The sequence below is a fragment of the Morus notabilis genome, unplaced genomic scaffold (assembly GCF_000414095.1).
Source record: "Morus notabilis unplaced genomic scaffold, ASM41409v2 Scaffold114, whole genome shotgun sequence".
NCBI classification, from domain to species: Eukaryota; Viridiplantae; Streptophyta; class Magnoliopsida; order Rosales; family Moraceae; genus Morus; species Morus notabilis.
Window position 1 is genome coordinate 72,765 of NW_010359462.1, and position 15,818 is coordinate 88,582.

Consider the following 15,818-nt stretch of genomic DNA (forward strand, 5'->3'; position numbering starts at 1 on the left):
TTTTGTTGGTCTTGAAGAAGTGAGAACTCTTACAGAAGTAGATAATTCAAAATAGCTTGTCTTCAAGGAAGAAAGAGGTAATAAATTTTTGGGTTTTCATGAAGAACAAGCCCTAAGCCCAAATATCTTAAATCTGTCCCTTTTAGCTTCATTGGAACCGGCTGAATGGGAGGATAATATGGAGGGCTGCTTGGGGGGTGGAATAACGGCGGGAAGTGCTGTAGATGCTGGTGGGATCGGAGGGGACCTAAGGCTTGAAAGGGATGATCTAATTCAAAAGGAAGATAACAAGCAGTTATCTAGGGAAAATAAGGGCAGTACTGTAACAATTGGGGGAAAAAAGGTGGAGTGGAGTAAAGTAAAGTTAGATCAATGCTTCAGAAGACGCAACTTCAACTGTCAGAATCGAAGAAAGTTGAAGGGGCCACAAGGGTCAGTTCGGAGAAAAGGAAAAGACAAGGAATTGAAGAATTTGGAGTTTAACGTTCAATATGACAATAGCATCATCGGGGACTCAAGAGGTAATCAATGAAGTTGTTGTCTTGGAATATTAGAGGAGGAAACTCCTCTCTAAAGAGAAGGGGGGTTTGGGAGGTAGTTTGCGAGGAAGCTCCGGATGTTTTGATTATCTAAGAAATTTAGCGAAGAAGGTTGATTAAAGATTTGTGCGAAGTCTATGGCTGTCCAGATTTAAGGAGTGGGTTTTGTTGCCGACTGTAGGTCGATCGGGTGTGATTTTAGTAGTATGGGATGTCAGAAGAACTAAAGTTGTGGAAAGCTTTTTGGGAGATTTCTCAGTGACAATAAAGGTTGAGGAAGGAGATCTTTGGTGGTTATCTAGTGTGTATGGTCCCAATCACTATAGTAAGAGAGGATTGTTTGGGATGAGTTAGGTTATGGAGTTTATGTGGGCAGAGATGGTGCATATGGGGAGAGATTTCAATGTTACTCGATTCTTATCGGAGAAAAGTGGCAACGGTAATTTGATGAGTATGAAGCTTTTTGATGAGCTTATTAAAGACTTGGCTTATTGGACCCGCCCCTCCACAATGCGAAGTTCACTTGGTCTAATTTCAGAGACACGCTGATCTGCTGTAGGTTGGATCAGTTCTTATTGTCTGAGGGATGGATGGAACGTTTTCCATTTGGGCGTCAAGAGGCTACAATTTGGGCTGTTTTAGATCATTGTCCGATTTTATTTCACACAAAACCACCTAAGTTGGGACCCTCTATTTTCAAGTTCGATTATATTTGGCTTGAAAATAAAGAGCTTACTAGAAAGATGAAGGGTTGGTGGGAGGAGGAGGAGGTTAGAGGATGGGAAGGCTACAAAGTAATGAGGAAGTTGAAATTGTTGAAGGAAAAGGTTAAAAAATGGAGTGCTGAGTCGGCAGAGGATGTTCTTATGGAGAAGAGGAGAATTTTTAAGGTGGAGGAGATTGATAAGAAGGTGGAGGAGATTGATAAGAAGGAAGGTAGCCCCTAATGGGCCTCGGATTTGCAAGAGGAAAGGAGGGTGCTAAAACAGAGACTTTTTAGTTTGATCGAGAAGGAAGATAGGGTTGTGAAGATGAAATGCAAGTCCACGTGGGCTAAGGAGGGAGATGCGAATACCAAACTTTGCCATCGGTTATTGAGCCTGAGGAGAACGAGGAATACTATTTCCAAACTGGAAACTGATGAAGGAACAATTATAGAAGATGAAGAGGAATGCACAAAGATAATAATTGACTTTTACAAGAAATTATATGAGTCATTGGGCATGGAGTTTGACAGGATAGAAGGTTTGGAATGGAGCCCGATTTCTATTCAGGCTGCTGAGGCATTGGAAAAACCTTTTGAAGAGGAAGAGATCAAAAAAGCGGTTTTTAGCTGTGATGGTAACAAGGCCCCTTGTCCGCATGAGTTCACTCATTCCATTTTTCAAGAGTGTTGGGATTTTGTGAAAGGAGATGTCTTGAAGGTTTTCGAAGAGTTTTGGAGGGTAGGGATTATTAACAACACCACCAATGAGACATACACATGCCTTATCCCCAAAAAGGCAAACTCTTGCAGAATTAGAGATTTCAGACCTATAAGCCTGGTCTCAAGCCTATATAAAATTACCTCTAAGTTGTTGTCATATATGCTTTAGGATGTTCTTGAAGAAACAATTTCAGAAGTACAAGGGGCATTCGTGGCAAGGAGACAGATTCTAGACCTAGTACTGGTGGCAAATAAAGCGGTGGAGGACTACAGGGCCTCAAGAAAGGAGTGAGTGGTTGTTAAAGTTGATTTTGTGAGAAAGCATATGACCATGTTGAATGGAGTTTCTTGGATTTTGTCTTGGAGAAAAAAAGCTTTGGCACAAGATGGAGAAGGTGGATCTCGGGATGTATTGGTTCAGTTTCTTATTCAATGATGATTAACGGAAGGCCGAGAGGTAAATTCGCGACTTCTTGAGGGTTGCGGCAGGGACATCCGTTATCCCCTTAATAACTAAGCTTCTTGAGGGTTGCGGCAGGGACATCCGTTATCCCCTTAAATAGTTAACTCTTGCGATCGATGTGCCAAGCAGATTATTAGACAGGGCCGTTGAAGCATCACTTTTCAACCCATTTAGGGTGGGGAGATTACACGTCAAGATTAGCCAGCTACAATTCGCTAATGATACTCTATTTTTCAGCTCACCGGAGGAGGAAAGTTTGTCGAACCTATCATCTATCTTGTAGATTTTTTGCTTAATTTCAGGTTTGAAGTGAACTTGGAAAAGAGTATTATTTTAGGAATAAATTTTGAGGACAATAGGCTGGCTATGCTGGCTAGAGTGGTTGGATGTTCAGTCGACACGTGGCCTGTTAAATATTTGGGATTGCCTTTAAGAGGTAATTCATTGCAAACAACCTTTTGGGATCTGGTCATTACCAGAGTGGCGAAGAGGTTGGATGGATGGAAGAAAGCCTTTCTATCAAGAGGGGGAAGACTAACTCTTATCCAATCTGTTTTAGCAATCACTGCCTGTTTACTACTTGTCGGATTCCCGTTGGCGTGGCGAGAAGCTCATGAGAGATTTCTTCTGGGAGGGTTTTTCAGAGGACAGTTCAACACTTGGTTGTCTGGGAGTAGGTTTGCAAACCAAAGGAACTAGGAGGGTTGGGTATTGGGAACATAAGAAAGAGGAACGAGGCTTTGCTCGCCAAATTGCTTTGAAGATTCTCGCTGGAGAGAGATGCCTATGGAGTAGTCATTGTAGGAAAATATGGATTGGCCTCAAATGATTGGGATTCCTTGGTAGCATTGAGGGTGACTTTTAGATGCCTTTGGAAATCAGTCCAATATGTGGCTGATAGCTTCTTCCAAAGGGTGAAATGGAAGATTGGGTGAGGCGAGATTATTTGTTTTTGGGAGGATTCTTGGAGTGAAGGGGAACCTCTATGTTCAAAATTTTCCGCCTTGTATAGAATTTCCTCTGTCCAAAATAAGCTAATCGTTAATCTTGTTTTGGAACAAGACATTCGAGATGGAAGTGTTGGTTTGTGAGATTTTGGATTTTCAAGGAACTTAACGAATAGAGAAGTGAGCGAGTTTTCAGAATTATCTGCTATATTGGAGAGAATTAGGCTGCATGGTACAATTCAATATAGGGATTGGATGCATGTTCACAATGGTTTGTTTTCAGTTAAATCTTTTTTCTCCTTGTTGACAGGTGACATTTCATATCCGCGGCTTGTTTTTCATGATAATATTTGGAAAACTCATGCTCCTAAGAAGGTCCAAGTTTTCTGTTGGCTTGTTGCTCTCAACAAACTGAATGCACACGATTTATTGCAATGTCGGAGCCCTTTTATTTCATTATCCTCGGGCTGGTGTTCCTTGTGCAGGGAAGACGGGGAGACGGCAGACCATATTTTCCTTCATTGCCCTTTTTCCCAGATGATTTGGGCTTCTCTAGTGAGAGAGTTTGGGTTTTATTTGGTCATGCTTGGAAGTTGCAAAGATTTATTAGTTCTTGCTCCTCCATTGAGTTTGAGTCAAAGAGGATTGATACTATGGAGGGGCAGCAATTTCAGCCATATTTTGGGGTATTTGGTTGGAAAGGAATAATGGGATTTTTGAGGATAGAGGAGAAGAAGAGTCTGTTTTATGGGATAAGATAAAGTATTGGGTTTCGTTGTGGGTATATCGGGAGAAAGAATTTGGGAGAGCATAGTTTTCAGATTTTGTTAGGAGTTGGGCTCCTTTTTTATCCTAGATTTCTAGTTTCATCGGACGCGTTTTCATTGCCTTGTATTTTGTTCTTCGTTTCTTTTCAAAAAAAAAAAAAAAAAAAAGATAGGAAGGAAGTAGTCACTGAGCTGCTGTAACTTAACACCTTGAGGACAAGGTCTTTCTTTGGGGTGGGGTTAATGTTAGGGTCCTAAGATGACGTTTGTTTCCTGTATTCGTCCATGATTCTGAATCATGATTCATGTTTCTTTACAGTGTTTTTCTCTCACAAAAAACACACGTAAAACGAGAATGATTCTGAATCATGATTCTAAATCTATGAACCAAACGTCCATTTAGTAATTTGGGTAGTTAGTTTAGTGAGTGAGCTGATAGAGTGACTAGAAATTAGTATAAATAAAGGATTTAGTTGCCCATGAAGGGTTTATGTTTGATTTGTGAGTGATTTGGGTATTCTTTAGGGCTTGGGAAACTAAGGTTCAGGAGAGTTACAACCTCTTGAATGCTGCTCTATCATTGTTTCTTTATTCTATTTTGATTCAATAAAAGCTCAATTTCTTCAGAAATTGCTGGGTACCTGACAATGACATTTGATATTTATTTTTATTTGTTCACTAATGCATAATGCTATTTCAAATGCCAAATCTACTTTTTGTCATAATCACAAATCTTTCAGAGTTGGAAAAGCAAACTTTTTTTTTTTAAATAATTCGAAAATACCAATGGTGTATTAAATGAAAAAGTAAACATATCAACCAATAGCAATCAAATGCTAAAATTTGGCATATGCTGTATTTGGTGGCAAATTTGCCACCACTATAACACGTCAAATTTAGCACCAAAAATAATATTGCATACTCAAATTTGGCATTGACACGCTAATTTAGTATTGGCATTGAAATTGATGTAAGCTAATTGGTGATTAGATTAGGGATGAGCTAATGGTAGATGCGGTTTCTAAAAGCTAAATGGAGGAGAAAAACAATCTGAACACTGCTATTATTAATCAGAAAACTTAATTACTTTACAGGAGAAATACTCTTTATATAGCCTAGGAGTACGAGTCTAACTAACCACCTAACTTCCTAAAAACAAGGAGATAAAAGGCTAACAAATACAACAACATTACAACCCCAAAACACACGGATAATCTAACCACATCCGCTAACGCTCCCCCTCAAGCTCGGCAGTACAGGTTGTACATCCTGAGCTTGTTCACTAGCTTCTCAAACAGTGGTCTTCCAAGACCTTTGGTTAGAAGATCAGCTGCTTGCTTCGATGTTGGAACATATGTAACACATATTGTCCCATCTTCAATTTTTTCCTCAATGAAATGTCGATCCACCTCAACGTGTTTAGTTTTGTCATGATGAACTAGATTATAAGAGATGTTGATTGCGGCCTTATTGTCGCAGTAGAGCTTAAAAGGAACCGGTACATCCATCTTTAGTTCACCCAATAACTTCCTTAACCACAAGAGCTCACATACACCATGTGCAAGTGATCGTAGTTATGCTTCAGCACTACTTTGAGCCACGACAGTTTGGTTCTTACTTCTCCAAGTCACTAAATTTCCCCACACTAAAGAGCAGTAGCTTGATGTAGACCATCTATCACTCATGGAACTAGCCCAATCTGCATTTGTGTAGGTCTTAATGCTTCTTGATTCGCTTTTCTTGAAGAATAATCCTCTTCCTGGAGTAACCTTTAAATATCTTAGGACCCTAAAGACAGCTTCCATGTGTTCCTCGGTAGGAGCATGCATAAACTGACTTATGCAGCTAACAGCAAATTCGATGTCCGGTCAAGTATGAGAAAGGTAAATTAATCTCCCAACTAACCTCTGAAATCTCCCCCTATCCACAGGACTACTTGAAGCTTCCGTCCCTAATTTCTTGTTAGGATCCATTGGGGTATCTACCGGCTTACATCCTAGCATTCATGTCTCGTTCAATAAGTCGAGTACATATTTTCTTTGAGATACGGAGATTCCAAACTTATTTCTGGCAATTTCTATGCCTAAAAAATACCTCAAAGTCCCGAGATCCTTAATTTCAAATTCCGAGGACAACCCTTTCTTCAGCCTTATAATCTCTTCTTCGTCATTACCAGCAAGAACAATATCATCGACATAAACAATGAGGATTGTGACTTTCTTACCTCTATGTTTGTAAAACAGTGTGTGATCTGCTTGAGCCTGAGAGAAACCTTGTTTCTGGATTGTCTTAGTGAAGCGATCAAAGCATGCTTTAGGCGACTGTTTCAAACCATACAGTGATTTCTTAGGTCTACATATCTTTCCCCTCTTGCTATCTCCATCAAACCCAGGTGGTAGTTCCATGAACACTTCTTCTTGTAGTTCACCGTTCAGAAACTCGTTTTTGACATCGAGTTGATGAAGTGGCCATTCCAAGTTAGCCGCTAAAGAGAGTAGAACGTGTACAGTATTGATTTTTGCCACAGGAACAAATGTTTCTTGGTAGTCAATATTGTATGTTTGAGTGTACCCTTTGGCTACTAACCTTGCTTTATGTCGTTCGATCGATCCATCGGCTTTATACTTAACTGTAAACACCCATTTACAACCAACCGGCACTTTATCTTTTTGTCTGTCCACGATCTCCCATGTGCAATTCTTTTTCAAGGCTCGAACTTCTTCCATTATAGCCTTCCTCCAATCCTCCTTTCCCATTGCCTCTTCAACGGTTTTTGGAATTTCAACCTCAGAAAGATTAGCAACGAGTGCTTTGAGTGAAGTTGACAAGTGATCATACTCCACAAAATTTGAGATTGGGTGTTTTGTGCACATTCTTGTTCCCTTTCTTATAGCCACAGGGATGTTGAGATCATGATTATTTTTACCTGAACCTGATTCAGAGGTAGAATCTTGACAGTGAGAAAGTTCATGATTTTTTACCCCTTTTGACAATTTTTTTGTGAGTAGGTCAAGTCAAACGGTTGTAGACCACTCTGTTCTGCCCGTTTTTCTTCCTGAAATATTGGCTGATTATTTTTATTTTTCTGAGCATCTAGATTTTCTGTTGAAGTTCGAATTTCAGGTTGAATTTGGAATGGGACTTCGGTTACGGGTGGATTTGAGGGAGTATCAATTAAAGCAAGATTTGAGGAGTTTGGATTTTGATTGGAAGTCGGGTTGATTTGCTGATTTTTATCTGGAGTAGGGTCCACGGTTGGTTGGGGAGCTGAATTTGAATGGAGAAAAAGGCTGAGATGGAGGATTCCAGAAATATTCCCAGCGTTCAAAAGTTGAATTCCCACACGAGTCTAGGCTGTCATTTGTACCCGGATTTTGTGAAAAATTTTCCAAAAAATTCTCCACTTAGATTCTCCCCTTGAAGAGAATTTTCCTGAAAAAACGGCTGTGTTTCAAAAAAGGTGACATTTGCAGATGTGAAATATCTCCTTTTTTCAAGGGAGTAACACCGATAGCCTTTTTGAGTGCCAGAATATCCAAGGAAAAGACATTTATTTGCCCTTGGATCAAGTTTTGTACGGTTGAGATTAGGAATGTGGACAAATGCTATACAGCCAATATCTTGGGCTCTAAGCTAGAAAACGACCTAGTATTAGGAAAATATTTTTGAAGAAAATCTGATGGTGTTTGGTATTCTAGAACCCTAGTTGGTAAATGATTAATGAGATAACATGTAGTAAGAATGTCATCACCCCAGAACCTTCCACACATGTTGTAAATAATAGAAACCTAGCCACTTCTAACAAATGGCGATTCTTTCGTTCGGCGATCCCATTTTGTTTAGGTGTATCGACACAGGAGCTTTGGTGAATAACTCCATTTGCCAATAAAAAATTACCAAGAATGGAGTTAAAATATTCAGTACCATTATCAGTACGAAGCATCTTAATTTTTTCATTGAACTGAGTTTGATTCATGGAATAAAAAATTTTAAAAATTTGCTCTGCATCAGATTTGTCTTTCAACAGATACACCCAACACACGCGTATGGTCGTCGATAAAAGTAATAAACCATTTGTGATTAGTGACACTCTTAACACGTGAAGGACCCCAGATGTCACTATGAATTAAAGTAAAAGGCTTTGAAGCACAATATGGTTGAGATGGCAAGAAGGCACCTTTATGTTTTGCTAATTGGCAAATTTCACATTGAAACGAATCATTTTTATTCTGTAACAAGGAAGGAAACAAATATTTCAAGTACAAAAAACTAGGATGTCCTAGCCTATGATGGAGTAGAATAATTTGTTCTTTCCTAGAAACGGTAGTGATTCACAGTAGTATGAGCATGACAACTCACAGATGGATTGTGTTCAAAGTAGTAAAGACCCTCAACCTCCTTAGCACTGCCAATCTTCCTCCCGTTAATCAGGTCCTGAAAAACACACGTAGAAGAGGAAAAATTAACCACACAATTTAGTTCTTTAGTAATCTTACTAATAGAAATAAGATTGCATGATAAACTCGGAACATGTAGAACAGAGTTAAGGGTGATTGTGGAATTTATTTTGATGGATCCCACTCCTGCAACCACGGAATACGAGCCATCAGCAACCTTAACTTTATGGTTTCCTAGACTCGGGGTGTATGACTGAAAAAGTCTTTGACAGCTTGTCATATGGTCAGTAGCCCCTGAGTCAATAACCCATGGCTCACCTTTCTCTATCATGCCTCCAAAGAATTCATTCTTCTTTGCCATAAGATAAGTACTCGACTGTTGCTTTCCAGAGAATAAATTGCAAAGCTGCTCCATCTGAGCCTTGGAGAGGGTGAGACTCCTAGTGTTTTGCTTCGGTTATGAGTCATGAGTGGCTTGAAGTCCTCTACTATCTCGATTTTTGAGTCGGTTAGGAACCCAGTTAGCTGGTTTACCATGAATCTCCCAGCTGGTTTCCTTGGTGTGGTAAGCCTTTTGGCAATGATCGCACCAGGCTTGCCCCTTTTTGGTGGACGAGCGAGTGTTTCCTCATTTTTTTGATGTCTGTGCAACTAACGCCGAGGTTTCAATGGTAGTGGTCGCCGTTTCTCCAAGCATTACTCTCCGGCGATATTCTTCACGCTGAACTTCAGAAAAAACTTCACCAATGGCTGGCAGTGGTCGCATTCCAAGAACACAGCCTCTCACTTCATCAAGTTCTTTGCATTCCAAGAACACGGCCTCTCACTTCATCAAGTTCTTTGTTAAGACCTGCCAAAAATTCATAGACGCGATCTTTGTCCTGCATTTTCTTATAAAGAACAGCGTTTTCGGGATCCCTCCATTGACAGGTGTTGAAAATATTGAGTTCCTGCCACAATTTCTTCAAGGAATTGAAGTATTGAGTCACTTCAAGGTCTCCTTGTTTGAGGTTTCTGGCTTGGTTGTGAAGTTCGAACAACTGAAACGAATTCTCGAGGTCAGAATAGGCTAAAGTCACAGCATCCCATATCTCCTTTACTGTGGGATTAAACTGGAACGTGTCACCGATGCTATCCTCCATGGAATGGATTAGCCATGCCATCACCATCGAGTTCTGAGTGTCCCAATTGGAGTATGTCGGAACAGTAGGCTTCGGTTTGGGAATTGTTCCATCCAAATATCCGATTTTGCGTTTGCCTCTAATCACCATTTGTGCTGATCGGGACCATTGGAGAAAATTCTTCCCGTTTAGTTTGCGAGTTGTGATTTGCAGAGACATAGGTGAGTTTTCAATGACGGCAGTGGGAATGATTGTGGAGATAGTTTGCGAGGTACCCGAGGTAGCCTCAATTCCCTTCCTCCGCTCATTCCTGTTGTTTAGTTCTTGTCAACTCACAAGTAGCCTTTAATGCTCTGATACCATAAAAGCTAAATGGAGGAGAAAAACAATCTAAATACTGCTATTATTAATCAGAAAACTTAATTACTTTACAGGAGAAATACTCTTTACATAGCCTAGGAGAACGAGTCTAACTAACCACCTAACTTCCTAAAAACAAGGAGATAAAAAAGCTAACAAATACAGCAGCATTACAACCCCAAAATACACGGATAATCTAACCACATCCGCTAACAGTTTCTTTGTTGACCGCTGCTCTTATATTCCACGCAATATCTGTGTCTAGCTTGTATTGAACAAAATATAGCACAGTTGTTGAATTTCGAACACTTTGTACTTGTTTGTATTAACGATGAACCAAACTCTATGCAGGCTGCTCACAGCTACAGTAGCTTGGCCTTTCCCTGCAATTATTTATATTGGAATTATTCTTTCAACTTTAGGTGCTGCTCTTCAGAGCCTGACTGGTGCCCCTCGCCTGCTTGCAGCAATTGCCAATGATGATATCCTACCTGTACTTAACTACTTTAAAGTTTCTGAAGGGAATGAGCCTCACATTGCTACCCTGTTTACTGCATTTCTCTGCATCGGGTGTGTCATAATTGGGAATCTGGATCTTATCACGCCGACCATAACTATGTTTTTCCTTCTATGTTATTGTGGTGTCAACTTATCTTGCTTCCTCCTCGATCTTTTAGATGCTCCTAGCTGGCGTCCTCGGTGGAAATTTCACCACTGGAGCCTCTCTCTTCTTGGAGCTTCGCTTTGCATTGGTATACTTGCTTCTCCATTGTTTCGCTTTTAGTTTTATTGTGCTTCACTTTTTTGGGATTTTGATGAAACTTTTTTGGGATTTTGGTGAAGAAAGGCAATAATACAAGCATAATAATTTCCATCTTTGGTGAAGATTATAGCTAAATGACTAATTTTCTCTCTGAAAGAATATTTAGAAAATTATCTGTTTCACTTGGGTAGGGATATCATCTTTATGATATGGGCATTTATTGCCAATCCATGCCACCCACCTGAAAAATGATTTTCGTCTTTCCGAAATCTGAAAGTCTATTTTGGCAGGTTTAAATTCTACGTTTTTTCCACCCTGAAACATTACTTTTTCATAATATGGAAGACTCAACATTTCGATAGATATAGACTTCATCTTTTGGTACAATTGAGTACTGGACCCTATTTCCTTATTATTTTTGGCCTCATTAGGTGAGGGTTCTTATCTTGAAATTTAGGAAAATAATGGATTTATTATACTTATGAAAAAGAAGGGTAGATGGGATGATTCTTATCTTCCAGGAAGATGACGCATAAATCTTGCCACTGGAATGTTCAACTCCTTCGTTAGATATAAAAAGGAAATGACTTTCATGCAGAAGCATCTCTTGCAAACAGTGTGCTATATTTTTATGGTTACCGCCTGTTTGAACTTTGATTTCGTCTAGGGATGGTACTTACCACCTGTTTTTATTGCCCATGCAGTTATTATGTTCTTGATCTCTTGGTCATTCACTGTCGTATCTCTAGCTCTTGCTAGCCTTATATATTATTATGTGAGTATTAAAGGAAAGGCTGGGGACTGGGGTGATGGTTTCAAGAGTGCTTATTTCCAACTAGCTCTACGCAGTCTTCGATCACTTGGAGGTACATGTACCTGTGAAAATAACTATGCAGTTTGTTTGTTACTCTTTCATAACAGCATCCTTTATTGTGGTATTGACGTCTATTGCTGTGATTTGGACCTAGTTGTAATATCTAATAGCTGTGTGGATTACTAAGTTCATGTAAGTAGATATAAATGTTACGGGTTTTGTAATTTTTAGTTGGCGAATCACTATTTCTACTAACTGCAACCTTCTAAAACTTGGCACTCTTACTTTACCAATGTTATATATATATATATGTTACGTTTCTATCGGTGGTCATGGCTAAATATAGAAATTTAATGACGTGGCGTGATAAGAATCCAATTTCATTTATTGTTATTGATTTTTTTGGTCGACTATTATCTTGCGGCTAAAACAATACCCATTGATGGGTAAATATTAGAGTAACCATTAAAACCACACACTCATATATTTATATATGTATGTATGTATTGGAGAAAATATCAATGTTTCTGGACTTGGCGATATTCAATCATCTTCTTGCTAGAGTACCATGGTAGATTGGGTCTCACCTTTAATGCATCAACATTTTTTTTTATTGCTTGAACAGAAAACTGCTCCAATATGTGGACATAGGATGGGCATTCATAAGTTTTAGTCTATGGTGGGCTAATTGGGTTGCTTATTTATCATCATCTGCTTTTGGTTTGCGTATATATATATATCGGTGCATGTAACACGTACTTATCTATATATGTGGATATAGATTTGGTGGATATATTCTCGTAGTACTTACGTTTTCAACCTTTATTTGCAGCAAACCATGTGCACCCGAAGAATTGGTACCCCATCCCCCTGATATTCTGTCGTCCATGGGGGAAGCTTCCAGAAAATGTTCCCTGCCATCCAAAACTAGCTGACTTTGCCAACTGCATGAAGAAAAAGGGCAGGGGAATGTCCATCTTTGTGTCTATACTTGATGGAGACTACCATGAGTGTGCTGAAGATGCCAAGGAAGCCTGCAAACAGCTCGGTACTTACATTGACTACAAGCGTTGTGAAGGAGTAGCTGAGATAGTTGTAGCCCCCAATATGTCCGAAGGCTTCCGTGGCATTGTCCAGACAATGGGTCTCGGAAATCTCAAGCCAAACATTGTGGTGATGCGGTACCCTGAAATATGGCGTCGTGAAAACTTAACTGAAATTCCTGCTACTTTTGTCGGGATAATTAATGATTGCATCGTCGCAAACAAGGCAGTTGTTATTGTCAAGGGTCTTGATGAATGGCCCAATGAGTACCAGAGGCAGTATGGAACAATTGATTTGTACTGGATAGTGAGAGACGGTGGTCTCATGCTTCTCCTTTCTCAACTACTACTCACCAAGGAGAGCTTTGAAAGCTGTAAGATTCAAGTCTTCTGCATTGCAGAGGAAGATGTTGATGCGGAAGCGCTCAAGGCTGATGTTAAGAAGTTTTTGTACGATCTTCGGATGCAAGCTGAAGTGATTGTCATTAATATGAAATCATGGGATGCACAAGCAGAGGGTGGTTCTCATCAAGACGAATCTATAGAAGCATTCACTGGAGCGCAGCAGCGGATTGCTAATTACTTGGCGGATATGAAGTCAAGGGCTGAGAGAGAAGGAACCCAACTGATGGCCGATGGAAAGCCTGTGGTTGTGAATGAGCAGCAAGTGGAGAAGTTCCTTTACACGACACTGAAACTGAATTCAACGATACTAAGATACTCGAGAATGGCTGCAGTAGTCCTAGTGAGCCTACCACCGCCTCCGGTGAACCACCCGGCATACTTTTACATGGAGTACATGGATTTGTTGGTGGAGAATGTGCCGAGGCTTCTTATTGTAAGAGGGTACCGAAGAGATGTCGTAACTCTATTCACATAATATTCAGTGGGATTTTCCATTTGGAAGGTAAGAACTATTTTTTTGAAGTTTGTTCATATGATTATGATTTTTTCTCACCCCTCTAATGTATGTTTTGTTTTAGTTTCAAATTTCAATGTTAAATTCATTCTTTTTACAGACTTTATTACTGAAGCAGAATTTTGCGCTTTTGTTATTAGTTTTGTAGAAATTTTGTAATTTCATCCTCCTCGGATGTGTTCTTTTATGAGTTATACTGTCGTTCACTTCAGAATCAATTTTAAGTTGGGCCGTGCCATGTTTTGGGATCGCTTACTAAAAATTGGAGATAAACAATAGGAAAACCACAATCCTTATAAAGAATCGGATCCGCCAGTAAATACAAATGGAATGCTCAAGGTGCTCAAGGGGAAGAAGAATATACTGAGTTTCAAAACCAAACATTTAAGAAGGTAAATCAAAGATCTAACGAAAAACATGGATTGTTGATAAATTCTCTACAGTCTAACAGATAAATTTGATATATCCCCAGCGTCACGCAAAACACCGTCAAAACGCAAATGAAGCGGATTGAAAATAGAAACCAACACTAAGAAATGAAGCAAACACAAACAAAATGGAAATAAAAAAAAAATCTCTATTACAAATCAAAACACAAAAAAAAAATCTCTTTTACAAATCAAAACAAAAAAAAAAAAAAAAAAAACCCCCAAGCTTCGCCATCAAAAGCCTTCGACGAAGTGACAATTGGAAAAGGAATTGTTGGGGGACTTCGAGAGACGCGACAAAGTCGAGGAGGCGCCACTGTTTGGACCTCATGCACTGCCATGGGTTGAATTCCATTTTAGTTCTTAAATTTCAAAAAGTTGAGCAAAGTCTTTTTCACAGTAAATTCTTTTATGGAACTAATTACCCCACAAAAAAAAAAAAAAGAGGTTTTGTGGAACTAGTCATCTTGTAATAGAAAAGGTCTGAACACTTTAATGGAAAAGTAGTCAGGTGGTGATGTATTAACTTTATTTGAAATCAGTAACTCGTATCAAGCTCTGTTAGTATTGTATACTTTTTTATTTTGCTTTGGTTTTTTTATTGGATAGTAGTTTAAACTGTGCGTTTACGCGCGCAAGATTCTGTAGAAACCATTAATAATGTTAGTATAAATAGATATAAAAAAAAAAAAGTAGAAAAGTGAGGAGGACAAAAAATGATGGACCAAAAAGATGTAAAGATGAAAGGACTAAAAAAAGCAAAACACAAAAAGCAAGAAAAAAAGGGCGAAATATTTCATCGTTTGAGGAGATAATTGGAAAGTGAGTTGTTTTTTATACACGTTTTAAAAACTATTTATTGGGTCCATACAAAAAAAAAATGTAGTTGAGAGGGTAATTTCATTAAAAAAAAAAGTTTAGATAAAGACATATGAGAAAAAATAATTTTAATGGGGCAATTAGAGAAAAGATATTTATGAGAGTTCGTAGTTGAAAAAAGGAAAACAAAAAGAAAATAAAAAAGAACCATGGACGATAAATTTTGTTCATGTGAGGAAAATTTGTTAAACATATATAAGTGTAGATAGAGATACATATATGATAATATATTATTTCAACATGAATATTAGAGAGAGAAAATATTTACGAGAGCAACATATTGAAAAGAAAAAAGATTATAGAGGTGGGGGAGAAAAGATAAGAAGAGAAAAGAAGAGAGGAAGAGGGAAAAAAAGATAAAAGCAAAGGAAGCGCAAAAAGAAAGAAAGAAAACCTAATTTGAAACGTTTCGCACGAAACTCATCCTCTCTTAACATTTAGGTAAAAGTAAAGGATAAGATAAGATGAGATAGAAAATTATTCACATTTCGCAATACCTTTGCTATAGAAACCTCCTCATTCACCTTTTCACATGCGGAGGAATCCGTGATTTATTTTCATGAAATTCATAAGGAGTAAAGACCATTATGTTCTTTTTAGCAGAAGAGATGTCCTTGGATTTGGATGCATCTCAAGTTCCTCAGGACCGATCTTCTCTTAATTGGTTTCACTTTTCAGCATCACCATCTTAAGGGAACACTTCTCCTTTTTTATTGTTAGGTATTAAATAAATTATCTTATCAATTAAGAACTTTATGAGAAAAAGATATAAATACCTTTTAGAGTATATGAATTTAAATTTTTAATTCTTATTAATGATTAATATCATTTGTAGTCAAATAATTGTATTAATTAAAAGGGTATTTATCAAGAGTAATGGACAAACATCAAAATCCATCATATGGTAAGTATATTTCTATGATAGAATTAGGAAAAACAAAATTAGCAACTT

At 38.5% G+C, this 15,818-nt stretch overlaps 1 protein-coding gene across 1 annotated transcript in view; it reads left to right on the forward strand.

Annotated features, from left to right (window-relative positions):
• Positions 1-14,138, forward strand: part of LOC21402660 (cation-chloride cotransporter 1) — a 31,929-nt gene extending 17,791 nt beyond the window's left edge. Inside the window, exons 11-13 of the mRNA XM_024163153.1 lie at positions 10,372-10,772; positions 11,488-11,649; positions 12,430-14,138. Coding sequence (XP_024018921.1) covers positions 10,372-10,772; positions 11,488-11,649; positions 12,430-13,520 — 1,654 coding nt within the window. The 3' untranslated portion in view covers positions 13,521-14,138. The remainder of the gene's footprint in view (positions 1-10,371; positions 10,773-11,487; positions 11,650-12,429) is intronic.
• The last annotated feature ends 1,680 nt before the right edge of the window (positions 14,139-15,818 follow it).